General features: G+C 41.9%; 1 protein-coding gene and 1 non-coding gene across 7 annotated transcripts; both read left to right on the forward strand.

The window, feature by feature from the left end:
• The first annotated feature begins 91 nt into the window (after positions 1 to 91).
• Positions 92 to 27148, forward strand: ep400 (E1A binding protein p400). 6 transcript variants are annotated; one of them, XM_088417422.1, is made up of 52 exons: positions 92 to 183; positions 883 to 2239; positions 2320 to 2427; positions 2520 to 2601; positions 4494 to 4888; positions 4978 to 5280; positions 5783 to 5968; positions 6057 to 6197; positions 6315 to 6393; positions 6473 to 6504; positions 6581 to 6638; positions 6748 to 6831; positions 7908 to 8018; positions 8360 to 8550; positions 8625 to 8802; positions 8884 to 9020; positions 9103 to 9272; positions 9389 to 9563; positions 9675 to 9811; positions 10950 to 11136; positions 11492 to 11655; positions 11731 to 11912; positions 12271 to 12435; positions 12738 to 12890; positions 13018 to 13079; positions 13169 to 13458; positions 13612 to 13814; positions 13972 to 14141; positions 14564 to 14760; positions 14869 to 14980; positions 15101 to 15388; positions 15462 to 15536; positions 16825 to 16959; positions 17039 to 17083; positions 17224 to 17377; positions 18435 to 18670; positions 18777 to 18950; positions 19043 to 19090; positions 19199 to 19335; positions 19438 to 19494; positions 19582 to 19660; positions 22104 to 22280; positions 22374 to 22419; positions 22501 to 22607; positions 22685 to 22886; positions 23666 to 23793; positions 23914 to 24150; positions 24395 to 24569; positions 24679 to 24833; positions 25228 to 25389; positions 25468 to 25545; positions 26180 to 27148. In XM_088417422.1, the coding sequence occupies exons 2-52, from the start codon at positions 917 to 919 to the stop codon at positions 26468 to 26470; spliced, it is 8961 nt and encodes a 2986-aa protein (XP_088273548.1). In that variant the 5' UTR covers positions 92 to 183; positions 883 to 916; the 3' UTR covers positions 26471 to 27148. The 6 variants fall into 6 exon arrangements, with proteins under 6 accessions (XP_088273548.1, XP_088273563.1, XP_088273584.1 ...); XM_088417437.1 differs by having other exon boundaries at positions 93 to 183; positions 23672 to 23793; XM_088417458.1 differs by having other exon boundaries at positions 93 to 183; positions 13018 to 13070.
• Positions 14325 to 14453, forward strand: LOC148430018 (small nucleolar RNA SNORA49). The gene has a single exon (XR_015867980.1). It is a non-coding gene; the product is annotated as a small nucleolar RNA SNORA49 (small nucleolar RNA).
• Positions 27149 to 27570: the final 422 nt, after the last annotated feature.

The raw sequence follows: 27570 nt of genomic DNA on the forward strand, positions 1-27570 counted from the left end.
ACAACCGGGTTAAGCTATAGGTCGCGTTGGTCGCCATGTTGCTCAATGAAATTAGCTTCAAACATTGAATATCCGTTAGCAATATTGTAACGTTCATGTTCATCGTATAACATTTGTTACTACATTCGCGTTGATGTAAGATGAGGTTGGTAATATTGAACGACGAAAGAAGACCAGTACCATGTAAGTATCATAGTATATACGGTTTAATGTGTTAGTCGTAAATGTTGGCCTTCTAGCAATAACATGCTAACATTCTTAGCATTTGCTAGCATGCGTACCGAAACGAGGGTTGTTGTTTGGGCTGAAATAGTGCACGTAGCCTTTTACTAGGGCTGGCTTTATATTATATACGGTGTATGTGCACTATCGTTAAATCCTTACCATCAAATTTGGCAAACACGTGGGTGTAATAACAGAAAATCCTTCAATGAATTGTACACCGGGTTGCTATCGCTATCATTACGCGTCTGTGCGATATCGTTTTTTTTTTTTTTTTTTTTGGACAAGCGTTGCAGAAACACCCGCACAGTGAAATTGTTAGTATGTTGAAATTAGTAATGTGTCCAACTTATTGAGACCGATAATACTAATGCGGTGTTGGCTATAGCAATTTAAAGTGAAATAACATTGTTATCTCACGATCGCCAAAACAAGTATATTGGTCTCAATAAAAACAATTGTGGATGCTATAGATCTTATCATTTCGTAAAATTACGTTTCACATAACATCTCCTCTCATGTTATTGAGACCCAAATGAGATTTAGGTGCTGGTGTGGATGTAATACTGAACGTTGAAATAATGCTTTTGACGAAAAACCTGCAGAAGAAGAATATTTCAAAACCTTCCATTGGCACATATGTGTTTTTTCTCTCCGCAGATTACTGAGCCAGCTAGTGTAAGAGTGTCACGCGATGCACCATGGGAGTGGGTCGCAGAACATTCAGCGACAACTCCAGAGATCCAAGTCTGCTAGCGGCTCAGAAGTTGAGGATCAGCAGCAAGCGCCCATGGCGGCTTCACAGCAACAAACTACAGTTACTCACCCTCAGTCTCCTGTGACCACATTTTCATCCGCTGCGAGCCCTTCAGCTCCTCAATCTCCCAATTATCAGATAATCATGAGTCGGAGCCCCGTCACTGGTCAGAACATGAACATCACTTTACAAAATGTGGGCCAAATGGTAACTGGCAACCAGCCAATCACGCTAACTCCACTTCCCCTGCAAAACCCAGCATCCCCCGGCTTCCAACATACAACATCACAATGGAGGTTTGAGCCTGCTCCATCTTCCTACATCCAGGTCACGTCTCCTTTACCCCAAACCATGCAACCGCAAAGTCCCACACAGCATAGCCCAGTCACACTGCAAGGCGTCACAAGGCCTGGAGCACCCACAGCCGCTCTTAGTGTGTGCGGACAAAGTCCAACACGGTTCGTTGAGGCGGGTATGTTAGTGCGGCAAATCAGTTTAGGCAGTCCATCGGGAAGTGGTCATTTTGTATACCAGGATGGCACAGGTTTGGCCCAGATTGCACCCGGGACACCTGGTCAGATTCAACTGTCTTCCCCAGGAGCACCAGGTTCTGTAAGGGAACGCCGTCTTTCTCAGCCTCATTCACAGACTGGAGGGACCATTCACCATCTTGGGCCTCAAAGTCCTGTGGCTACCAGCACTGCTCTCTCCACTTTGGGCAGCCCTGGACACATTACCACTTCTAACCTACCTCCACAGATCAGCAGCATCATACAAGGACAGCTCGCACGCCCTGTGATATTCGATAAGAGTTCGCAGGCTGTCGTAGCTGCAGTTGGATCCACATCCACAGCATCTTTTAGTGTACCTTCCACCGTGCCACCCCCCAGCCCCTCCCTTACTGGCCCATCTCAAGCAAATACCAACATGCCTCTAGCAGCCACGAACACTGCACTAGGCACGGTCAAAAAACAGGCTCCCAAGAGGTTAGAGGAGGTTGCTCCGTCTACTCCAGAGATAGCCCAGCTCCGCAAACAGTGCTTGGAACACAATGCCAAGAAGATGGATAGTTTAAAGGAGGTGTTCAAAGAGTATCTGATAGAACTCTTCTTTCTTCAACATCTTCAAGGAAATATGATGGACTACTTGGCTTTCAAAAAGAAGCCCTGTGTTCCTTTGTATACTTACTTAAGACAGAACGACTTGGACCTGGAGGAGGATGAGGAAGAGGAAGAGCAGTCAAAGGTTATCAATGATGAGGTATTTCGTTTTTTGTAATTTTGTGATTTTACATTTTTCTTCTTTGAATAGTCCTTCTTTAAAAGTTTTGCTTCTCTCAGGTAAAAGTTGTCACAGGAAAAGATGGTCAAGCTGTGACACCCGTTGCCATAGCAACACAGCTTCCTCCCAATGTATCCGCAGCTTTCTCTGCCCAGCAGCAATTTCAGGTAATGGATGCAATCCTTTTGCAAAACACTTATCTGCAGTGGATTGCCCATACCTAACAAGGACATCTCCGTTGAATTTCTCGTGGGAACAGGGACTCCAAGGGCCAGCTGGCACACTTGCTAACCCTGCAGACATGGATGCCTTCAAGAGGCAACAGGCTATGGTGCAAGCAGGTAGGGCGAGGATTGTAAACGCTTGTCTGTTGCTTTTTTCCCTTCCCCGTTTGCTTTGTTTTTTCTGTTTTTTTTTTTGTTCCTTTTCTTTTATCCCTTTAATCGCTTCTGCTTTTAGATATTTGGCATCCTCTACTAGTGCGCTATGTTGAAGTATTTCCTTCAAGAAAGGAGAGGTGGCCTGTGAGGTCTTCCGAAGGTCATTGCCCTGTGCAGAGTTCCTTTTTTTCCGTTATGAGGGTATTGTGTGTTTTAAATCCCAGATCAGGCTAAAAGATCCCGGATTGACGTTGGTCGCCATGGGCTGATTTTCCAGCATCCTGGTGTAGCTCCTTTAGGATCGCCTGGCGTGCCACTCCAGCAGCTTATGCCAACTGTGCAAGGTAGGGGTGCTACTACTGGGCCCTCCTTTCTTCTAATGCTGCTGGATGCTTCCCTTTAGTCACATGACGAAGATTTAAGTATCTGAGGCAAAACATTCGCCTTTGACAAATAAACTCCAAGCAGCGTCAATCAGCTGTTCTTCAGATGCTGGATTTCTCAGCAGTCCTTCCTCAGGAAATTCAGGCTTAGTGCTACCAACACCATCTCTCTGTCAGGATGAAATGGGAAGAAGATTTTCCGGCTGTGAAGAATAGCCGTCACACACTGGGAAGATGCCTTGTCTTATCATTTTCCTTTTGTCGTGTTTTTGGCCCATTCTCTGTCATCCATTTCTTTGTTTCTTTTTGTGAGTTACCTTTTCAACAGATTGTCATGTGATGATGGAATTATTCATTTTTATTTTTGTTGAACTGCCTTTGGATCAAAGAAAGTGGGAATCCAGTGGGAATGTACACACTTTCTTGTGGGTTTTCCCCATTAAATGACTCCCATATGTTGTCACGCTGTCTTTTGGTTCGCCATTGCCATTTTTTGTGCAAGTTTTTCACTCTTGGGTTATCCACACATCATCAAAAAGGTTTCTGAGTCATCATTCCGATACCTCTTTAAGTGTCCTTATGTATCTCATGGTCACATTGAGTTGATTTCCCTTCATGTTATTTCATGGCATTTTGTTCTGACTTGGCTTCTTTCCCTCAGTCTAAGTAGGAGGGGAATCATATGGAGGAGTTGCATTCACCGCACAGGGTTTTGCGATTGTGATGGTGTGGGTGTGTCAGGGCCAGGTGTTGGTGGTGTGACGTGCAGGGAGGTAAGGCAGGCGCTGCTTTAGATTGCACAGCTCCGCTCAGGCCTGCTGTCTGCAAGACCCAATGTTTGTCCTTTCGCTCACCTCTGTGCTTTGCTGCTATAAAAGGCATTCAGATGCCTTGGATACTGCAAGAATGACATCGCTTTCATGCATGTGAAACATGCCGTTTTTGTGTGTCTGCTTTGTATATTTAGTTTTCCTTTTGCTGTCTTCGTTTTTCTTTTTCCCCCATTTTCCTTTCCTTTTTAACATAAATACTCTTTCAAAACCTCAATGCATCTATACTTTTTGACATTTTAACCACATTCAACATAAAATGCAATGTTTTGATTTTTGCATTAACCAATGTAATGTTTTGTTTGAGAGACATGTAGATGACCACTTTAATTTCATTTCTTCTGTAATCATTTTGCCGTTAGTTTATGTTATGATCATCAGGAAGTAGTGTATTCTTTTCAATCAAGTTCATCGATTTCATTTGGCACTGTTCTCAGGAGCTCCAATTAAAGTAATCTAGTATTATTTAAGTTACCATTAAAGTCTATTATTCAGGGAAAGCTACCAAACACCTGTAATTAATTAAAATCCTTTATATTCTCAAGAGATATTTACAGGGCACACTCTGTAATGCAAGCATCTTTGTTTCTTTTGACATCATCCTCTTGTTTGTCCTATAATTTTGTTTTTATGTGTTTAGGCGGAATGCCGCCTACACCTCAAGCGGTCCAGATTGCAGGACAGAAGCAGAATCAGCAACAGTACGACCCATCCAAAGGCCCTCCAGTGCAGAATGCAGCTAGCCTACATACGCCGCCACCTCAGCTGCCAGGCAGATTGTCACAAGGAGCCCTCCCAATGACTAGCCTGCCAGTCACAGTGCCTCAGCAGACACAGATTGTGGAGAGTACTATTCAACCTGGTGGTCAGCTCCAAGGGCAGGTGAAGGTGCAGGCAGGTGGTCCAATCATGGCTTCAGTAAATCCCCATACACAACTCCAGGTCCAGCTCCAACAGCAGATGCAGTCAGGTCTTCAGATCCAGTTGCCACCCCAGCAGCAACAAAACCAAGCAATGCTACAGTCAGGGCAAGCGGTTAGTCTTCCTGAAGACGTATGCATATGCCTCATTTATGTTTGTAGTCAAACTTTCTCCCAATCTTATCTTATCGTCCTTACCCATAGACGGTGACTCTTGGCCGTCCTAGTGCGGAGTCAACTCAGCCCATTCAAAGACTCATGACCAACTCAACATCACTCACCTCTATGTCGTCTACGCCGATCACGACTTCGAACTGTGTACCAACCCCTCAACCAACCAGTCCTCTACGCCCTCTTGCTGCCACTACAAACCCAAGCACCCAGTCCAAATTGACAGGAACCAATGGAATGTCTGGTGTTAAAATGGGTGGCTTTGGGCAAAGTGCGACCATGCAGTCATCATCGCAGGAGGCTTCTCAAGATAAACAAGTGGAGCAGGCTAAGATGGTAAGTTTTAGTTTTTTTTGGGTACAAATGATATCCTTTGCAATAGTTTCCTTAGATTAGTTTATACAGTATAACCATTCTTAGTCCTGCAATTGGGAAAAAAAATTGCAGTGTCCTTAAGGGGACAATGTGTGAGATTTAGACCGTTTTTCATTACGAACAGCAGGAGGTGCTGCATTTACCGTTGTCTGCAGCTATTACAGACATGGCAGCCTCCGGACGAGTGCCACTCCCCATGTAATATAATTTAATGATTTAGCTAGACCTATTATTATATTTCAAACATACTGTTGGTCATTTAGAACACACTCATTGAAATTTATAATTTATTCCTTTTTAATGAAAAATGGTCTAAATCTTACACATTGTCCCTTTAATGTACTCACTGTAAGCATCAATGTCATACTTAAGTACCTGCGATTTAATGTCCGGATTTTTAAAAAAACGGGAAGATATGTCGCTGGCATTGAATGAGTTCATTTTCTTTGTATCATATCCTTAGGAGAGCCAAGTGCATCAACGCATCTCTGAGCTAAGAAAGGATGGCCAATGGTCAGCTAGCAGGCTTCCCAAAGTTGTGGAGGCCTCTCGTCCAAAGTCCCACTGGGACTATCTCCTGGAGGAGATGCAGTGGATGGCAGCTGACTTTGCCCAGGAGAGGAGATGGAAAGAGGCGGTGGCAAAAAAGGTACAGTTAATGGAATGAGTGAAATGTTAAAATGTCTTGCGTCTCCAGAATTGATATGTTTATTCAGAATGTCTTCTGACTGTTTCAGCTGGCACGCACATGTGCGCGCTACCATCAAGAGCAGAGAAAAAGTGAAGAGAGGTCAAAGAAAGAAAAGGAACTCCATCTTCGCCACATTGCCAGCACAATTGCCAGAGAGGTGGAATTCTTTTGGTCTAACATTGAACAGGTGTGCTTGCTGAAGTTGTATTGACCAATAAATGACCGATGTTTGTGTCAATTACATTGTTAACAATCTCATAAGAGATCCAGTTTAAACAAATTGAAATGTATAACTTTTTGTCAGGTTGTGGAAATTAAACTACACTTTGAAATCAATGAAAAGAAGATTAGAGCACTTAGCCTACAGAAGGCATCAGTAACAGGTATGGCTTATTCATAATTCATATGTCTGCAGTAAAAACACAATGAACATCATACAAATTCAAACTGTTATCGTACCAGGTCATTCTGTTGGAGAGACAGCTAATAAAGAGGTATGTTCTCTGCCTGAACACATATATGGCACTATAAAATCACATATTACAGCTTGTGCCTTTGTTCTTCTTTTAGGAGCTTCACAGTGTGTGTAAAAAACGAAAATCGAATTCACCTTTGAGTATTGAAGCTGGTATGTTTTTAACTGTAGTTTTTTCAATTAGAAATATTTTTTTAAAGATAGATTTTGCTGTGAAATTCCCAAGCGTACATTTGACTGACTGCTTTTTTACATTTTCTAGATGAAGAGAGCACAATAGAAGAACAAGAGGTTATGGAAGGAGAATCTGATTACAAAGCAGAGTTGATTGACCTTGCCAAAGATGGTATTATAATATTACTTTGCCTGTCTGTCCAGAATCATCTTAATTGGAAAAATATATCGTTTTTTGTTTGTTTGTTTGTTTGTTTGTTTTTACTTTGCCACTCCAAAACCTTAATTTTGTACTTTTTGAGCTATTTGGAAGTGGACTTGCTGGTGCGTTTTGGATCTTTCTCTTGCTGCATGATCCAAAAGTGCATGAATTTGAGGGTGCAAAACAATGATCGGCTGTTCGTCTTCAAGGTTTTTTGATTAACAGCAGAAACATTTTTTCCGTCAGCAAGCAATAGAACAGCAAATTGTTCTGGTCCTGAGGAAGCAAAGCAGCCCCAGACCATCACACTACCACCACCATGCTTTACAGTTGGCATTATTGATTTTATGAGAAGCTGTGCCATTTTTAACATCAGATGTAACAGGTTACACACCAAAAAAGTAACGTTTTTGACTCACCAGTCCACAGAACATTCCTCCTGAGTGTCGTCGCTGCACTCTTGGAGTAATCTTTGTTGGTCGACAAAGGGGAGGAAGGTTTTTGATTTGTGTGGGTTTGATTTTCTCCATTGTGGATAATGGCTCTGATAGTGGTTTGCTTGAGACCCATAGCCTTGGAAATGATGTTGTAACCTTTTCCGGACTGAGAGATTTGAATGATATATTTTTTTTCTAATTTCTTCTGAAAATTCTTTGGAATGTGGCATGATTCATTTGTTCACTGGATTTTTTTAGCCTATATAGACTTGACTGGGGAGTGTTTTTTATGATAATTGCTGTTGCTTGGCCACATTTTAATGTGTTGTAAGCCAAAATATTAGATGTTAGCAGGTTTCTGATATGTCGTTCGAGTGGACTGAAAAAAGGGAGTGATTAAAGTTGAACCTCCGTGCTTTTGGTTTCTATGACTTGACATCTAGCATTTACTTGTGCTTAGAAAAACGTTCATGTCATTTTAGTCAGCTGGAACAGATTGACATTTTTACTCTGAACAGTGAAGTCGATTTGCATTAAAATCATTGTCACAAATTAACTTAAATCTGTATTTCTTACTTTTAATGCTTTTCTTGTCATTTTTTTTCATAGCTGAATTGCCTCTGGATGCTTTAAGGAAGCAATATGCCGGTGCCTACGCTGATGGTTTTGAGTGGCCTCAGCCGAGTCCTCAAAGTAATCAGGATGATGAAGAGACTGAAGGTGCCAGCGTGCTCTTTTTTTTTTTTTTTTTTACTCTCTCGCAACCCCGGATTCCCCTTTGACACGTGTAGATAATGTTAATAAAGAAAAAAAAAAGCACACTGGTTACTGAAATAGCTTGTAATTACTGTGACTGAAATTTCCCTAAGTGTGTCTTGTGGATAGATCAGACATTATTATCCAGACATGCTTCTTTCTTCTTTTTTTTTTTCCAATTTGAGTGTATTTCATTGACTTTTGTGTGTTTCTTTCCTTTAGAGGGAGTACAAACAGCTATGTGTAGGTGTAAGATGGTGTATATGCTCATTCTTCATAAATTACAAAATATTTGTAATTTTCAGCAATAATGGGTCCTGTAAGCAGTCCTCCTGAGGCAGTGCACATAGACTCATTGCTTAATATGGACCAGTTCCGTGGTCCAGACAAGACCACTTCTTGCAGTTCTGATGGGAAACATGCCAGAGACATATCTGAAGTTGCTGCTGCAACAGAGCTCCTTCTGCCAAAGGGCACCTTCAAAACGACTTCCTCGGTAAGACTGATAGACACTTGAAAACACATTTTCACATATTTTTGGTTGTCATAGTAGTTGTTTTATTTCACCAGACTCATAGTCCTGCACCATTTTTATTACACGGCGCACTGAGAGAATATCAGCAAATTGGTGTTGACTGGCTGGTCAAGCTATACAAGAAGCACCTCAATGGTATCCTTGCTGATGAGACAGGCCTCGGCAAAACTGTTCAAACCGTCGCTTACATGGCTCACTTAGCTGGCCAAGAGGGTAAGCTTCTAATAGCATTATTACCTGGTTGCAAGAAATGTTGTATTTATAAAATAAAGTCATGTTTTTATTTTTCAACAGGTGTTTGGGGACCCCACCTCGTTGTTGTTAGGACGTGTAAATTGCTCAACTGGGAAGTGGAATTCAAGCGCTGGTGTCCTGGCCTAAAAATACTCTTGTATTTGGGAACTGAGAGGGAGCGTAAATTCCAGAGAACGGTGTGTGTTTGTGTGACATACAAAACTACTTAATGCCAGTATAAAAATATGCTTGTATCATTTTGTTTTATCTGATCTCCAGAGGTGGCGGGAGACAAACAGCTACCATGTTTGTGTAACATCGTACAAACTTCTGATGAAGGATCGCAGTCATTTTCTGAGGCAAAAATGGAGACACCTGGTTCTGGATGAGGTGCAGATGATCAAAAATATGACAGAAAAACACTGGGGAACCATATTTGCTCTTCCAAGGTGAACTTAGTGATCAAAGTTATTTTTCTTTATCATGTTTTCACGAATCAACCATCTTTTAACTGATATTTTAAGGCAATATTTTTTCAGTATTTATTTATTTATGAATTTTACAGTGAGCAGCGGCTACTCCTCATTAATACTCCACTTCAGAATACTCTAAAGGAGCTATGGACCATGATTCACTTCCTCATGCCAGGAATCACCAGGCCTTACTCTGACTTCCCTGTTAAGGCAGGCACGGACCAAAATCAAGACTTCTGTCATAAACTTGTCATTCGGCTGCACAGGGTCAGTATAGTCATACTGAGAGGAACTTCACAGTTAAACACCTCTACAGTGTTGGATTTATTGAACAAACTAGCAAATTTACTACATAACAAAATTTACTTTCACCATTAGATGATCCAGCCATTCATTCTGAGGCGCTCCAAAAGAGAAGTGGAAAAGCATTTGCCAAAAAAGTATGAGCACATCCTGAAGTGTCGCCTCTCCTGTAGACAGAAGATCTTGTATGAGGATATCCTTACTCAACCTGGGTGAGAATGGATCCCGTTGAACATTTTTATGTGTTTTCAAAGCCCCAGTGTGTAATACTTTTAGAGTTATTCATTTTAAAAACCCTCTATACATTTCAATTACATGCAAATAAATGTTGTAGCACATCATAATGTGTGTGTGTATATATATATATATATATATATATATATATATATATATATATATATATATATATGTGTGTGTGTGTGTGTGTGTGTGTGTGTGTGTGTGTGTGTGCGTGTGTGTGTGTGTGTGTGTGTGTGTGTGTGTGTGTGCGGCTGAATAAGTTTCTAACCACAAATAAAAACGGCGGGAAAAGAAGGTTAAATTCACCCACTAAACACAAAAGAAAACACCTGCAAAAGATACAACAAGAATTTACCTTTGGAGCAAACGACCAGAAAGAGCAGCTGTTGTACAGCCTGTTGCGTATGCTGTACATTGTTAATCCTTGTGTTCCTGGATCACTGTTCTGCATTCTGTGTGACTTGTAAGAGTGCATTTGTGTTTGCATTTAGAAAAAGCGCTTGTGTCATTCATTCGTCAGTGCCGATGGACTGCCCACCTCTGGCTGGGGCTTCTTTGTTAATGTTCTTGGAATTAACAACCAGTGTTGCCATATACTGTATTTGGCCAAGTAATGTAGATTCCGCTCTATTGTGCACTAAAACCCATAGCGTATTCGCTCGCTCTCGTGCTTGCTTGACCTCGGCTTGCAAAATATAGTCTCTCTAAGACACCGTAGTGCACATGTAGAAGGCGCGTGATGTGCGCGTATATGCGCGTCTGTAAATATTAGACATTGTTCCTTTAAAGAACATTTATAGCAGTGCAATTGCAGAAGACCTTGGAGGGGGCTTGCTAAGTAATAACGACACCAAGATCAAACAGTGGATATTTTAGAACGGTGAAATCAGAGTCCTTTTAAATAGTGAAATTAGAGCCCTTCACCCCACAAATAAACAAAAGGGCAAAGATTCAATAAAGTCTTGATTATTAATTTTCGCTAGTGTACACCAGAAATTTTGTTTGTAATCACCTAATAATTAGGTTAATTAGATTATTAATGAATGCAGCTGGAACTACAAGAACAAATGTTGGTAAATGAACATGTCCATTGTTTGGTTGTTTTTCTAGAACCCAGGAAGCCCTGAAAACTGGCCATTTTGTCAGCGTGCTTCAGGTCTTGATGCAGTTGCAGCGTGTGTGCAACCACCCAGATTTGGTTGTACCTCGAGAGACAAGCAGCTCCTACTTCTGTGCTCCTCTGACCTATAATAGCCCATCACTCATTCTGGAAGCAATGCAGAATGACTCAAGCAAAGTATACACTTTTTTTTTTTTGTCTGTACTTACATTCTCGCATACAGTATACAGTACTTGCCCTGGTGTTCCTAAATAGTTAGGCAAACTAAACTGGATTTATTCATCTGTAGCTCACTTACTGTCTTTTCAAAAATACTGCTTGCATCATTTTTCAAATCCGATATTGAAAATAATGAAATTCATAATGAAAATTGATACACTATGACAAGTATAAATGTTCTTTTCTTTACTCTTTCCTCTTTTCATGGTGCAGTACTTTACGAATGATTTATCACAATATTTTACTCAACATGATACTATTTGACACTTATACTTATTTGCTTTTTCTATTTTCTATGAATTTATCGTTTTAGAACCTTTCTCTTTTTGATTTGATCAATAATGAGAATCGACTGACTCGATATCAGACTGAAGAAGCAATACCCAAACTGAAGGTCACATTACAGCTTATAGAGGAGATCTACAGTGGTCCTGAACCACCACCACATCCCAAGCCATGCCCAATAAAACCAATGAGGTTTGAAAGGATCTTTTTAAATGTATGTAATACAACAAGGTTAGTCACAAGATGGTGTAATTCTTTCCTTATTAGATTGTTCCAACCTGTTCAATATGGGACAAAGCCAGAAGGTCGGCTAGTTGCCATGACAAGTGCAGTGGGACAAAACCCTCAGACAAGCTCTTCTGCTACAACCAACTCTGTTTCTACATCCACCTCAGCACAGACGAGGGGAAAGTCTCCTGTCACCACTCCAGCCGCTACAACAACTCAAGGTAAGAAATAAGGCCTAGTGATGTTTGATACGGCTATTTTTTCCCCTTCACCAATACCTGTAGAGAGTACTCAACTCTTGAGTGTTCACTTATACCAAGTTATGATAAAACTGTTAAAAAAATAAAAGTACTCTGGCAAATCATTTTAAAGAAAGACCTCCTTATTCCAGTATGGCATCTTCCTTAAAACTCCATGAATTTAATGGACAATTTCTATTTTTCTAAATTGTCTATTATTCTAAATCGAAAAACTCTTCACTCATCAACCCACGTTTTGATCTGCACAGTATTTCATTTTGTAAAGTTTATGTTCATATATTTTCTATTTAATTTTCTTTCTTTTTTTTTTTTATTAAAGGAGGCGATGCAGTGAAAATTGCCCAGCTGACCAACATAGCTGCCACTCAGAATCGTATCTCCCAACCAGAGACTCCTGTCACGTTGCAATTTCAGGGCAACAAATTTACGTTGTCCCCCAGTCAACTCCGCCAGCTCACCACTGGACAGCCCTTACAACTCCAAGGTACATTTAAAATGGCATAGACCCTGTTAAATTTGTGCTGTTAGTTGTTTGTTTTGCTTCAAAAGTTGTGTGCTAAAATACATTCATGTATTGTATTAAGAGGGTAACACTCAAGCGCTGTCATCACTAACTAATGTTCCTAGTACTACTCAGCCATTATCCTAAAAAAATCATTTTACTTCTGCACCATCTTCAGGCTCACATGTTTGCGCAATAATAGCAGACAGCCTTTTTTCTCTTTCTCATCTTTTAATGTGGTCAAAACAGCATCCGTTGTAATTGTTCATATATCACGATTTTAGGAAACATTCTACAAATTGTGTCAGCGCCTGGGCAGCAAATCATCAGACCACAAGGTTCTATGGTTATGCAAACAATGGCACAAGCTGTCCCTAACGCCAATGCCACAGCTTCACCCAGTGCACTTCATACAGCTCTGCCAACAGTCCAACAAGGTGACTCATCCATTACCATTCCACATCATGCAGCTTGTCTTGTTAAGCAGATTTTAACGCAAAGATTAGCAGTAGTATGTGACTTGCGAGGACATGTCCTTCAACTCATACAGTTTATTTGGACTAGGTGTCACTACAAATGCCTCAGCAGCCTCTAACAAGCTCGCTGCTTCCTCACAGGTACAGAACGTACGTTAAGTACAAGGAACTATATTTTCTAAAGTTTTCTAATGAATCCAAACATTTTATGACTTTTTTTTTTATATAATTTCCTTCAGGAGTCCTCGGAAGAAAAGACCCGGCAGGCAAAGCAGCGTTTAAGACTTCTTTTTGAAGCAAACGAGCGACGTTGCAGCCGTCAAGTTTTATACGGGTTAGACTTGTTGCAGACATGCACTGTGAGCTCAGAGCCTGGTCACTCTGCTCTGACTGCTGGAGGATGGATGTGGGTGGGTCGGCAGAGTTGCGTCAGAGCCCAGAATACCTGTGTGGCAACCGCCTCTGCACTGCAGTCAACCCTGCACTCTGTTGAGAACCGAATGCAGGCTAACAACCATCTTTTCAAAAGGTACTTCTTGTTTTACTTACCTGTGAAACCTCAAGTGCCATTAAACACAGCACACCTTTTAAACACAGTTACAGTTGAAATTATGTATAGTTTTATTTCCAATCATCCTGTCTTTTTAATTCCAGTTCAAACTCTCCCTTTGTCGCCCTTTAGGCTGGTATGTTTGGTACCTAAAGCTGTTGCACCAACTCCTCAGTTGTGTCCAACCAATCCTCCCATCCCATACATCATTAAACAGAGGTTACTCCACAGTCAGCTACAGGAATATTTTGCTCCTCATACTTGTGACATGTACAACATGGTGGCTAGACATCACTTCTTTTCTTTGGATCTTCAGCTAATGCAGATGGATTCAGGTTAGTTGGGTTTGACTGCCTGTTACATTTATATACCGATAGGTTGCAACTTTCTTGCCATATGTTCCCAAATGGAGGGCATAAAGAAGGTGAAAGGCAAATGCAAAAATATTATTAATGGTGTTTTTTTTTTTGTTTTTTTTTTCCCCATCCAAAGGCAAGCTTGAAGCACTGGCCATTCTGCTGCAGAAGCTTAGGTCAGACAATCGCCGTGCCCTCATCTGCACTCAGATGGTGAAGATGCTTGATATCCTGGAGGCATTCCTCGATTACAGGAAGCTCACTTATGTGCGTGTAGATGAAAGCTACAGTCCAGATGAACGACAGGTAAAACAAAAAAACAACAACTGTGTTTTTTTGTGACGGGCAATACATATCTCTTGACATGTTTTGTGAATTTAGGATGAGTAATATCATACTATTTCGAAATAGAGACCTCATGACACCATACAGTGATGTTAGAGCTAATCCCTGCTGTCATAGACTGTGGTGGATTTTTTTAGGTTGTCGCGTCCCTGTCTAACACCAGGACCTCCCAGTGACAGTGCAGAGTTCTGGCTCTAGGGGACATATTATTGTGCACAATTCCCTCCCTGTTGGATTCTATGCCTTACAGGGCCCAAAACTGTTGCGCACATCAAGATAGATAAAACTTTCCTGCTGCTCCCACCACTTCCCCCTCCACCCCTCCCCCCTCCTCACATACACACACCTTCTCTCTCCATTCTCACATGCTGGTCTTCTTGCAGGAGGCCATAAGGACCTTTAACAGGAACAGGCAGATTTTCTGCTGCATCCTGACAAACCACTGCTGCTCTACAGTTGGAACCATGTTAGATGCAGATGCCATCATTTTCTATGACACAGACCTAAATCCTAGCATGGATGCCCGTACCCTGGAATGGTGTGACAAAATTGGGCACGCTAAGGATATACACATTTACAGGTGATCTCTTTAGTGCCAGCTCATCAATTCTTATTTTACAGAGTAGTTTGTTTCACGAGCTTAACAAGCTTGGAGTTTACCAAGATTTTCTCATGTTTGTTTGCTCAGATTGGAGAGTGGGAACTCAATTGAGGAGAAACTATTAAAGAATGGAACCAAGGATCTAATCAGAGAGGTGGCTGCACAGGGCACCGATTATACTTTGGCCTTCCTCACACAAGTAAGATGAACTCATTATTTTGACATTGAGGCTTCGGAAAACTGTTCATTTCTGTTTTGCACAGAAGTCATGCTCATTTGATCACTTATGGTAGATGACTCTTGTGTGGCCTTATTCTAGCGGACAATCCAGGATTTGTTTGAGGTGGAGGCTGGCTCAGGGGAAAAGGTGGAGGAATTTGTTGTGCTTCATCAGGAGCCATCAGCCTCTGAAACCATCTCTCCAAAAGTTGCAAGACCTTACATTCAAGCTCTCCAAAGCATCAACTTGGATTCACCCGAAGCAGCTGCTGTGAAAACAGAGGATGAAGATATAACAGTCAAGCAGTCTGAACTGGTTGATGAGTCAGGGAGCCAGACAAAAGAAGAGCCTACTGAGATTGAGGAATTAAATGCAGTCATGGAACAGGTACCTTCATTGAGAGAAGCACATTTAATATTGTGTTTCTATCACAAATGTTTAATTTCTGTGTTTCAAACAGCTCACACCAATTGAAAGATATGCACTGAATTACCTGGAGTACCTTCATATCAGTGACGATGAAACTGCTTTCAAGGTAACAACAGTTAAAGGCATGCAAATTGTGTGGTTGTGGTTACATGAGATACAAATTAAATGTTGTCCACTGGTTGTTGCTGAGCTTTCATTTGAAATTTTGGCAATAAGTAGACCAGACCTCTATTGCATCTGAACACTTTAACGTGACTCTGTTTGAATCTTTAACCCAGCAAAGGTGGAACTAACAAATGACGGACCTATCTGTTGTAAAATCCCCCCTCTGCTATTTGGGCATCATTGCCACCTAGTGTTTTGGCCATAGACATTCAGTGTTCCCTTGTTGTTTTTTGTTGTTGTTGTTAATGGCCCTGTAAACCTTTCATGAAAAGTGAAATCAACGAGGCAGAACCTGCCTTCCAACCCCCAGGAATTTTCATGCATGTGTTTTAGATACCAGAATTTCCATAATGTGCAAAGGATTTAATACTTTACATATTAAAGACAAAGATTCCCACTGTACACATATTTACTTAAATGTTTAATTATCAAACCTTATACAGTGACTGTACTTTTACAGTACACAGAGGACCTGAGTTGCCCTCAGAGTAATGCCCCTCAGACATAGAGTGGAGCCTGTAGCTGACCAAACATACTAACAGAGAAGCAACGTTTATACTCGAAATGCCAATGTATTGCAAACATACCCTGGGTAACATCTTCCCAATGCCTTCGTTCTCACGGCTCTGATTCTGCTGCGTGTCTTACTCGTGTGTGAGCTTCACTCTGAGAATGCTTCTCTGTCCTCAACAGTCAACAGCTTGAATACGACTGGCCAGGCAGTCTGTCAATCAGCTCACTCACAATCCTACAAGACGTGTGATTGGCTGCCGCCTGGCCAGGAGTCATTCACGTGTCTTGTAGGATGCCCGTGAGCTGATTGACGGATTGCTTGGCCAGTGTTGTCCAAGCTGTTGGCTTTGCCTCCAGCAGGGAGCCTCCACCGCACACACACAGCCAGAGCAATACAGTGAGGACAGAACACTGTTGTGATCGATTGTAATTTCGAGCGTGAACTCTGCTTCGTTATCTTGTTAAGTCAGCGACGGGCTCCTCTCTTAATGTTTGGCATGTGCAATTAATTAAAGTCAACTTGAAGTCAACCTTCACAGCACGTCTCTCAGCAATATAGCTTTTTTTTTTTTTTATTTTTTTTTTTAATTAAAAACCAAGAAGCACCAAGGGTGCGAAAGATGAAGTGTGAAGGAACAATATAGTTGGGACACAGGTAAAATTTTGCCCAGTGCTTATAACCATATCTGTGACTCAATTCATATCATCTTGCTCAGGAGCGATTGGAGTCTTCTAAGAGAGGCTGGGAGCTTAAGCAGCAGCAGAAACTAAAAGAAGAGGAGCAGGGCCGGCAGCTTATGGAGGGAGTTGAAGAGCTTTTCACCTACACAAGAGAGGATGCTTACAACATGGTGGGTTCTCAATAAATCTTACTTTTCACAACTCGTTATTCTGCTATGTTTAACACTATTGGAAAAAAATGTTTATCAGGAGTATATATTCAATGCAGAGGATGGACATACGGAAATCATGCCGGTAAGAGATTACCTCATTTGTGTGGGCATGGGTGTATGTTTTTTTTAATCACTATAATAGCGAACGTATTTTCCACCCTGTGTTTTGTTTTGGCAATTCTCCACTGATTTTTTTTTTTCCTACTTGTTATTGCAACATAGGTTTGGACTCCACCAACACCACCACAGGATGACAATGATATTTACATAGATTCAGTAATGTGTCTGATGTATGACACAACCCCCATTCCTGAGGCTAAGCTCCCTCCTATCTACATTCGCAAGGAGCACAAGAGACTAAAACTGGACCCCTCAGGTAATGGTCACTGTAATCATTAATCAATAATCTTTGCTGTATTCATCTATATTCAGAATTATTCAGACGTGTGAGATATTTTGTAAACGCAAAACTCATGAAGAAACCATTTTTTCACAAATCATAATACACCTGTTAACTTAATGGACCATAGGCAGCAGCTTGTGCTTTTTTTTTTTTTTTGCCTACCTCCTGGAAATAAAACTAACTTAGCACTTACAAGGTACTGTATGTGTGCATGTATGTGATAAAAAGGGGCAAAGCATCCACACAGTGGGAGGTAGGGTTTAAGGTAGCCAGGCATCTTATTTTCAGGTGAGAAATATAGCCCCAAAATAACTCATATTTCATAAGAAATAAATCAGTCTGCCTATGGTGGCAAATGGTCTGTCAACTGCGGAAAATATAATAGCATGATGCAAGCCCCTAAAGGTGCATGCACAACATTGCTAAGGAGAACAAAAGTGCATCATAATCTCAATGAAGCATTTGGGTGGCAACATCATCTTTTGGGGATTATTTCTTCTGCTGGAAGGGGCCAATATTTATGAACAGTTGAAAAAGTGGTCAATATGAGCACAAACTTTCAGGCATCCGTTAGAAAGCCAAAATAGTAAAGAAGAGCTGTCTAGAAGAATAGAATTCAAATTTGGGTTTTCTTGAATGCCTTTTAAAGAGTGGCGGTTATGTGTGGGCTTCAATAAAAAGTTTGATTGGTATAGTTCAATTCTGATCACAGCCACATCTCCGCTGTAAAAGATATGCACACTTGTGTGCAATTCACTTCAATTAACAGTGTTCATCCCTCCAAGATAAAAATAAATAAATTGATTTGTCCAAGTTAGGGATCACCTTAACAATGTAAAAATTTTTAAAATCAATCTTGTTCTCATTTTTAGATCACAAAACCTGGCATTCGGAGTTCTGTAATTTTTATTAAACACGAGGAACCCTGCCAGATTAAGCTATTTTCCTACTGCAGCACCATTTAGATGAACATTTCTGTTTTCAAGCAAGCGTTTGTTTTTTGTTTTTTTGTTTGTTTGTTTTTTGCCAGCAGCAGCCAGAAAGAAGAAGAAGGGCCACGGGGAAACAGTAATTCCACCACGCTCCCTTTTCGAAAAAGCCAGCATGCTGAAGGTTCGCAGAGAAGGGAAAGAGCAGAAAAAGAACTTTTCTCTCAAGCAGCAGGCACCCTTTGCTAAGCCTCTACCCTCACTGATTAAACCTGCCATGGAGGCTGGTCAGGACAACCCCGAGTGGCTCATCAGTGAAGACTGGGCTCTGCTTCAAGTAACTGACTTCTGTCTTACCTGAGCATCATTTGACTGACCTACATCTTGTGAAAACAAGTTGACAATTGACCTTTATTCACCCCAAGTCAAATTGCTTGTCACAGGCTGTGAAACAACTGCTGGAGTTGCCCTTGAATCTGTCAATTGTGTCTCCTGCTCACACGCCCAACTGGGATCTGGTGAGTGATGTGGTGAACTCCTGCAGTCGCATCTACCGTTCTCCCAAACAGTGTCGTAACCGCTATGAGAATGTCATCATTCCCAGAGAAGAGGGCAAGGTACGGTAGTCTAGCTTCTCTGTCCTTTTACTGCCAAAGTGGATATTGAAACTACCGTGTCATTTTTTAACAATATCTGTAACCGTTTTCAGTTGATGTATGAGGCCAATCCTAAGAAGAAAACAAAGAGCATCTACAAGGTGCTGTATTCTCCCCCTCCCCTCTTTTTGGTCATCATTGAAATATTGGGTTCACTGAATTTGTTATTATTTTTTGTGTGTGTGTTTTGGGTTTCTATTCACTCTTAGTCTAAGAATAGCCGTCCACTAAGGACCTGTCAAATCTACACACAAGATGACAGCGCCACTCAAATTCAGCTCTACAACAGCCGCTTTGAGCTCATGAAAATTATTGCAAGCAAGAGGAGCCCGCCCATCAAACCATTGTGAGTACAGCAGTAGACATCATGAACGTCCTCATTCTTCTTTTTTTTTTTTTTTTTTTTTTAATCTTTGATCGCATTTACCTAAATCCATTCCTTTTACAGGCTAGGCATGAATCCATTCCAGAAAAATCCCAAGCATGCCTCTGTTTTGGCAGAAAGGTAAAATGTCTACTTGAACTGTCTTGTAACTTATGATTACAATAATTCAGGGCACAAAGAGCTCAAAGAATTGTTTGTTTTGTCCAGTGGGATAAGCTACGACAAGCCCCTCCCCCCCATTCAGGTGGCGTCTCAACGTGCTGAGAGGATCGCTAAAGAGAAAAAGGTAATTGTCAAGATTGCTGGTGAACAATTTGAAAATTTTCCACGATTGATGTTCGTGAATACTCCAGGGCAGCAAAAGCTGATGGATAGTATCGCTAAAAATTGAAAGTGTTGGCCACACGTTTCATTTATGTACACATTCTCCCCTGATTTTGAAGTCAGCCCCCTGCTCTGTTGCTTTGAATTGTAGCCCAGTGGACATGATGAGAAGCAGAGCCTGCTCTCATGACTTACTAATTATATGCTTCTTGAAACCAATAAATATGTAGAATACTCTTTTAATATGTGCAATGTCTACAGAGGCACTAATGTCTTAAATGCACATTATTAAATTATCATTTTTTTATCAGAATACTTATTTATGCATATGCTAACAAAATAAATGTGTTCCCAGTCCAATTTTAGGTAAGCAATGTCGGTGGTATCGGACATAATAATTTAGAGGAATTTCATTTTTAAGTGGACATAAAAGTAATTGCATTGTAACGCATCGCTCATTGTTTAATTATCGGTATATAAACCTATATTACTTACATGATACATCAGATGATGCAATAATAGCATATAATAATAAAAATAATTCATTATTTTAATATAGTTTGATTGTAATCCTTATGATGGGTAAACTTGAAAACTTCATGTGGCTATTGAGACTGAAGATATAGACAATTAGCGTAATAACATAGGATGACAACATTTAATTATTTGTGTTTATTTTTTTAATTATTATTACTGCAGATGTTCTATAGCATACTGTATTTTTGGAGGGGAGGGTTGTCTTTCAGTCCATCATAATTTGAGCTTGACTTACTCTTATGCTTTTTTTTTTTTTTTTTTTTTAATACAACATGTATGCTCTTGATGCCGTGACCTTTGCGCCCCTTCCTAGAGTGTCAAATTGAAATGCAGAGTTTCTCATTATTTTCATTGATTATTGGACAAAAAAATCAATAGATTTGTCTATTTAATTCATTGTGTGCTTTTTTAAAATAATTTTGTTTATTTGTTGGCGGCTCAGTGAAGCAGTGGTTAGCACATTTGACTCACAGTTCAGGGACCCAAATCCACCTCGCTCCGACCTTCCTGTGTGTAGTTTTCATGTTCTCCCCAAGCCCGCGTGGGTTCTCTCCGGGCTCTCTGGCTTTCTGGCTGGTGTATTGGTCCTTAGTTGTGATTGGGTGCGTGAATGGTTGATTGTCTATGTTCACTAAAATAATCTATCAAAGGAAGACAAAAGGAAGACAAAAAAAAAAGGCTATTGAAGTATTTCGATTTTGAACTATCTAACTTAACAGCATTCTGTTGGTGTTGAAAATATCCATCCATCCATTTTCTATAAATATGTTGGGAATAAATATGCATGCATGTTCAGTCTGTTAAAGAGAGGATGTTACTGTTAGCAGACAAGTACAAAAAAAAGAAAAAAAAAATATATATATAAATATATATATATATATATATATATATATATATACAGTGGGGCCCCGTGTTACGAACTTAATCCTTTCAGCGGCTACGCTCGTAACTTGAACTGCTCGTATGACGGGCAATCCAAACCTATGTTAATTAGTGAATGCGTGCAACGCGTGCAAAAACCTTAGGTAAAAACATCACGACTTTATACACATATTAAAAATGAGTAACATAATCTACTGTACAGTTAAATTAAATAACATATACAAAAGAAAAATAACATTTACCTATGAAAGCGACGTAACTTGAGCTGGGTGGAGACGGAGAGGAGCAAAGATCTTCCCGCAAAGTTTATACTGTAACGCTAATATGCTATTAGTCTTACAATGTCACAGTCACTGTTTCAGTCACGGTGTCAGTTTTTTTTTTTTTTATTATTATCTCCTGCTTGGTTTCTATTGTCATCATCCTCTTACTTCTTCCTTTACCGCTACTAGCAATTTTAGAAGCTATGTCTAACAGATAAAGTTTGCAAAGTCTTCACAACATTCCTTCCTTCCGTTTCACTGATTTTCTCTCCTTCCTTCCATCCCGACCAGCTGTGCCATCAAGCTAGATAAAGGCGTTGGGCCAATAGCATATCGGCATTTCTGTGATTGACGTGACGCAATAGCATCTCCGTGAGTGAGACCGGGTGACCTTAATCGACCAATAGCATATTGGCATCTCCGTGACTGACTCCGTGACTGATACCGTGACTGTGACATTTCCATGTACCATCTTTCTGCATAGATATCTCATGTGCGGCTTATAGTCCAGTGCAGCTTATCGGTGACAAGAATCTTTTTTTTTTTTTTTTTTTGCTCATATTTTGCTGCTGCGGCTTATATACCAGTGCGACTTATAGTCCAGAAAATAATTGCAGTAAATAAAGAAGTGTGTGTTGAATCAGTCACTTGTGCTGCGACATGTACCAGTGCAGTTTCAGGGTACAGTCATGTGCTGTTGACAATGCGTGTGTGTGTTTGTAGGCCTTGGCGGAACAGCAGAAGGCACAGCAGCTGGCGCAACAACAACAGGCCGGAGCTCCTCAAGCCCAGACTGCACCCAGCCAGACCCAGACCCCGTCTGCCGGTCAGACTCAGGCTCAGGTCCCACAGGGTGCCACAGTGGCTGGAGCTACTACTGTTCCTAATGCAGCTGTTCTGGTGAGCATTGATCCATGAATCCTACTTCACAGTTGTCCATGTCAGGAAGATCCAAAACATGCAGCTTTCTCTACATACCTGTTGTCTTTTTAGGCTGGAGCCATCAAAAACGCCACAGCTGGCACAAGCATCCAGGCTGGTATGTAGACTCGTCGTCCAGCTCCAAAAAACCTTTTCCTACATTGTAGTTGATTTTCCTTCTCTTGGTCTGCTCTCACAGCTGCTGTTGGGGGAAACGTAATTGTGAACACAGTTGCTGGAGTGCCTCCAGGTCCCTTCCAAGCCAACAAACGCCTGGCATCTCCAGTCATACCAGGCACCCTGTCTGTGAGTCATAATGATGAGACAAATGTCACAGTGTAGAAAAGATGTCCTAATGCAAGTGCCGTCTCTTGTTCCACCAGTCTGCCGGACCTGCTGCCGGAGCGCAGGTGGTTCACGCACAACAGAGAGCAGTTGCAGCTGCTGCTCCTGCTGAAGTGGTTGCCATAGCTACAGGGCAAGGCGTTCGAGCGGTTACCCCAGTTACTGCATCTACTGTGGTTTCAACAGCTCTGAGCCCGGTCCAAGCTCAAACGCGCCCACTTGTCACTCAAGTAACACAAGGTAATGAAGTCAATTCATGATTGTAGGGTTATACACACACACAGGGATGCATGCAGGTACCTTCACTTCGCATTTACATACCCAACGTAAATTTCACCCATGATAACAATGGAACATGAGCTGAACATTTATTTCCTTGAAAAGTGGCTCCAAAGTGTGCCGTGGCTTGAAGCGCACTTAAATGTGGTGCAAGATTTAACGCTCATGTCCTCACCTAGCTGACAAAACCGATGCAAGGAAGTCAGAGCTAAATCCTCAGTCAACTGTAAAGTGAAATCAGAAATGGTCTCTTTCATCAAGATGATATGCAGCCCAGACAGCCAGTCCAGCCTGCTTTAGTAAACAAACAAATTTCTTCATAATAGGAAAACATGGGACGTGCATGCTTAGCTAAGGAGAAAACTATTACACAGTCTGTTTTGTTCCAGCAGTTTGTCTCACCACCAAGCAAAAGGGCAATTAGCTGCTAAAATACTTTAGCATTTTGTCTTGTCAAGCTGTCTTTTCCTTTTCATAACGGGTCATAGTCTGCCGGAAAAATTATCCACGCAGCCCCGTTGTTGACAACAAAGAGGCAATAAGGCAGTGCTTGACGAGTGCTTTTAATATCGAATTAGAGATATATACTGTGTGTTTGTGTGTATGTGTGTGTGTGTATATATATATATATATATATATATATATATATATATATATATATATATATATATATATATATATATTTTTTTTTTTTTATTATTCTATCCTTCACTGATCCTCATATGCCACACTCTGCCAAGCTACAGGTATGCAGCTCGCACAAGGCAAGGCCCTCACCCCTGCCCAACTGCAGATGCTTCGGCAACAACAACTTCAGCAACAGCAGCAGGCTGCCTCTCCTCAGATCAAAGCTGGAAGCAAACCCCAGGTAAATTCTACATTTTTTTAAAAAAAATTTTATGAAGCTGATTTGTTCGTATTAGTTGTGATGTATGACTAGAAAAAAAAACTTGATTTGTCATTTAATGACAAGACTCTGTGTTGACAGGAACTATTAAAGATGCACAAACATAAGTTGCAGCTGCAGCAGCAACAGCAGCAGCAGGTAGCCGCAGCAGTGGCGGCAGCCGCAGCTCAGGGCCAGCAAGCGGCAGGAGCTCAGCAGGCCCAAGTGCAGCCCGCTCAGGCAGCGCAGGCTAATCCTCAGCTCGCAGCCGTAGCGGCGCAAAGGCCCGGATCCGTTTTGACTGGCGCCACAGTGACCAACCTACAGGTGGCCAGACTGGTAAGTTGTACAATGGTGTCTAACAATATATAGTGTACATATGAATATAAAACGTTCTTCAATGGACAATGTGTGCACACGTCGATAAAAAGCCATGAGATGCATTCAGCAGGGCTGTAAATTATTTGCTTTCCTCGAGTCTTATTGGAGCTCCCAGTACCCATTCAGCGATTTGATTTTTGGACCTTAACCTGAATATGGAGGGCATATGAAAGTAGTCAGAGACGTGGTTGTGTCATTGCAGACACGAGTACCCACGCAAGGTCAGATTCAAGCCCAGGCGGGCCAGACGGCCCAGATGACCCTCACCAAGCCCCCCGTTGTCTCCGTACCGGCCGTGGTGTCGTCGGCCGGCGTCACCACACTGCCGGTCACTGTAGCCGGCATCAGCGTGGCTATTGGCCAGGCCCAGAAAACGGGTACGTTAGCACAATGTCGCGTCAGCCTCAAGACATTCCGAGTATAGCCTGTTGCGCTTGCAGTCAGTTCCACGGCGGCTTCTAAATCCAACTTTCTCCCCTCGCCCAGGCGGTCCCGTGCTGACGCCGTCCTTCCCGCAGATGCAGATGCATCAGCTGCTTCAGATGAAGAAGCAGCAGCAGCAGGCGGCCGTACAGGCATCCCAGCAGAAGGCGGGACAGCCGCAACAAGGACAGGCCGCCGTGCAGCAGAAGGTAAACAAGGTCTGCATCAACTAAAAGCTGCTGATTTTGCCTGTACATTGACTGATCTTTTGCATGACTTTTTTTGTTTTTGTTTTTTTTTTGATATGGCCCAAGAATGACAACTTGTATTCATCCTCAATTCACCTCGCTTTCATTTCCTTGTGTGCCTTTGGTAGATTTCCTGACTTTATTTTTGCCTTTTTTAAGATGAAGACATCCATCTTCCCGCACGTGCCACGCTATATGGGTGTGCAACCACATTATTGCAGTCACATATTTTAACATCCTCTTTCTATACAGAAGTCCTTCCCCACTCCCAAATGAGTTGAAATGGTTTTGTTTGGTCACGTTTACGCTTGAGTAGGGTTGTGTAAGCTTTGCATTCTGTGTTTGGTTCTGCCAATGTCCTCAGATGGGCACGCAGCAGGTGACTGTGCAGGCTGCCCAGCCTGCCCAGCAGCAACAAAAGGTCACCTACGCTACCACCACGCAACTCCAAACTGGGATCAAGCCTCAGTTTTTTACCACATCCATTGCCCAGACGCAGAAACAGACTGGACCTCAACAAATCCAGGTACCGCAATGAACATGCGTGAGCAACTTGCACCTTTTGTGCTTTTCACCTTTGGCGCTTGTTGTTGTTTTTGAGCAGGTGGCTAAGCTCCCACAAATAGTGCAGCAGCAGCCCACTGTGGCTAACATTCAGCAAATTGTGTCTTCTCCGCAGCAGGTATAAGCTTCCCGAAAGCATTCTGAGTGAGTGAGTGAGTGAGTGAGTGAGTGAGTGAGTGAGTGAGTGAGTGAGTGAGTGAGTGAGTGAGTGAGGGAGGGAGGGAGGGAGGGAGGGAGGGAGGGAGGGAGGGAGGGAGGGAGGGAGGGCGGGCGAGCGAGGGCGGGAGCAAGCGAGCGAGCGCAAGGATATTTAATTTGAGCGAGCGAGTGAGTGTGTTTGTTTGTGTGGGCAAGTGCGTAAGCGCGTGGAGGCGTGTCTGTGTTCCCGTACAGCTATACTCGTGAGCGTCGTTTTGCGCTTTCCACCGACATAGTGAGGACATTTTGGAGACGTGAGAGCATTTAGGCCAGACCTCTTTTTGGGGGTCAAGACTTGCTTTGAATTGGGTTACGGTTGCGGTAAGGTTTAGTGTTAGGCAATCGTTTCCGACGCTTAGGGTTAGGAGCTAGGAAATGCATTACGTCAATGTCGTGTCCCCACTACGATAAAGAAAATCAACCCTTTGCGTCTCGAGTTCAATGGGCCCTGGATTGAACTGATGAGTAAAGAGTGTGTGGCTGAGAGCTGATATTTGCTCGTGTAAAAGCACAAGCAGCATGTAAGCGCGTGTCTCCCCTTGGTCAATCCTCAGATCCAAACGCAGCCTCAAACCGTGACTCTTACCACGTCGGCGCCCGCCCAGGTGCAGATGATTTCGGCCGGCGCCGCCACAGCTCAAGTTGTTCAGCAGAAGCTGATCCAGCAGCAGGTGGTCAGCGCGGCCGCCTCGCCGCAGATCCAGACGCCGCCCCCCCACAGCCCCGCCCAGCAGGAATCCTCCGCGCCGCAGCCCGTTCAGACGCAGCAGCCCGCCAAAGGTCAAGCTCGGCAGGCTGGCATAAGGGCCAAACCGCCGGCCAAGCCCAGCGGGGGGAGCAGTTAATGGGCGAGCGAATTCAAGCAATGGTTTGCCCGCGGTGCGCACGGATCGCATTCAAGTGTTCTTTCGCAGCCCGCCGTCAGTCACGACCCTACATACCAAGTCAGCGTATTGTGTTCCGATCTTTGAATTTCATTTTGGCAGGAAATCCAGCCCGTTGGCTTTCTTGGTTATTTCCTAACATTCTGAATATCTAATTACAAAAGAAAAATACCCCACTAAAAACGAATCGCTCACCAACAGGCCGCATTTATCGTCCTACCTTAAACCTGACGAAGACAACCTACAGGACATCTGAGGCTTATTGATATGGAGTTGTCCTATATGTGTATTCTTAAATAGTCCCTTGCATGTCAAATTCCTTTGTCGTGTTTAGATACTGAACGGAGAGTAGTGCACGTTCCTTCAGTCTTTACTTTGATTCTTTTTTTTTTTTTAATCCGATAAATACACTGTAAAACGTACGTTAGTACTTTGGGTTTTGTCATTAATTCTTTTTTTTTTTATCGTCAAAGAATGTAAATATCGGTGAAAAAAAATACATTTGTACTTGTAAAGTAGTTGTGTTTTCATTGTTTTTCCAGCCTAATTGTAATAAAGTGCTTTGTTTTTATACACAAATATCTTTTTGGTTTGCTTTGTTTTTTGTTGTTGGTTTTCCATTAAATCCATTGTAAGAGCCGGGAAGTCTTGTGAGTTTTTACACTGGCCGAAGCCGTGATGTCAGAAAAATGGTTCTGTTCAGCCGAATTAAGTGTCCACGTTTCCAGTACAGTACTCAATAAGTCGGGCGAAAGAAGCCAGATGCATAGAAACGGATCGAATCGCCATACAGGAAACATAGATCTTAAATTTAGTAGATTAAGACGATTAAAAAGTATATAACTATGACATTAATTGATCAAAATTATATATATTTTTTTAAATATGTTTATTACCTCACAGGTTGTTTGAGTCGCATGAGTATTACGGCAGCAATCAACAGTAACAAAACTTTTCAGACACAGCGTTTACATGATGTAAACGTTATCGTTGAAGATCGATGTTTCCCGTATGGCAGTTCGATCCGTTTTTATGCATCCGGCTTCTTGTGCCTGACCTAT

This window comes from Hippichthys cyanospilos, chromosome 1 (assembly GCF_059441005.1).
Source record: "Hippichthys cyanospilos isolate Australia breed blue-spotted pipefish chromosome 1, RoL_Hcya_1.0, whole genome shotgun sequence".
NCBI classification, from domain to species: domain Eukaryota; kingdom Metazoa; phylum Chordata; class Actinopteri; order Syngnathiformes; family Syngnathidae; genus Hippichthys; species Hippichthys cyanospilos.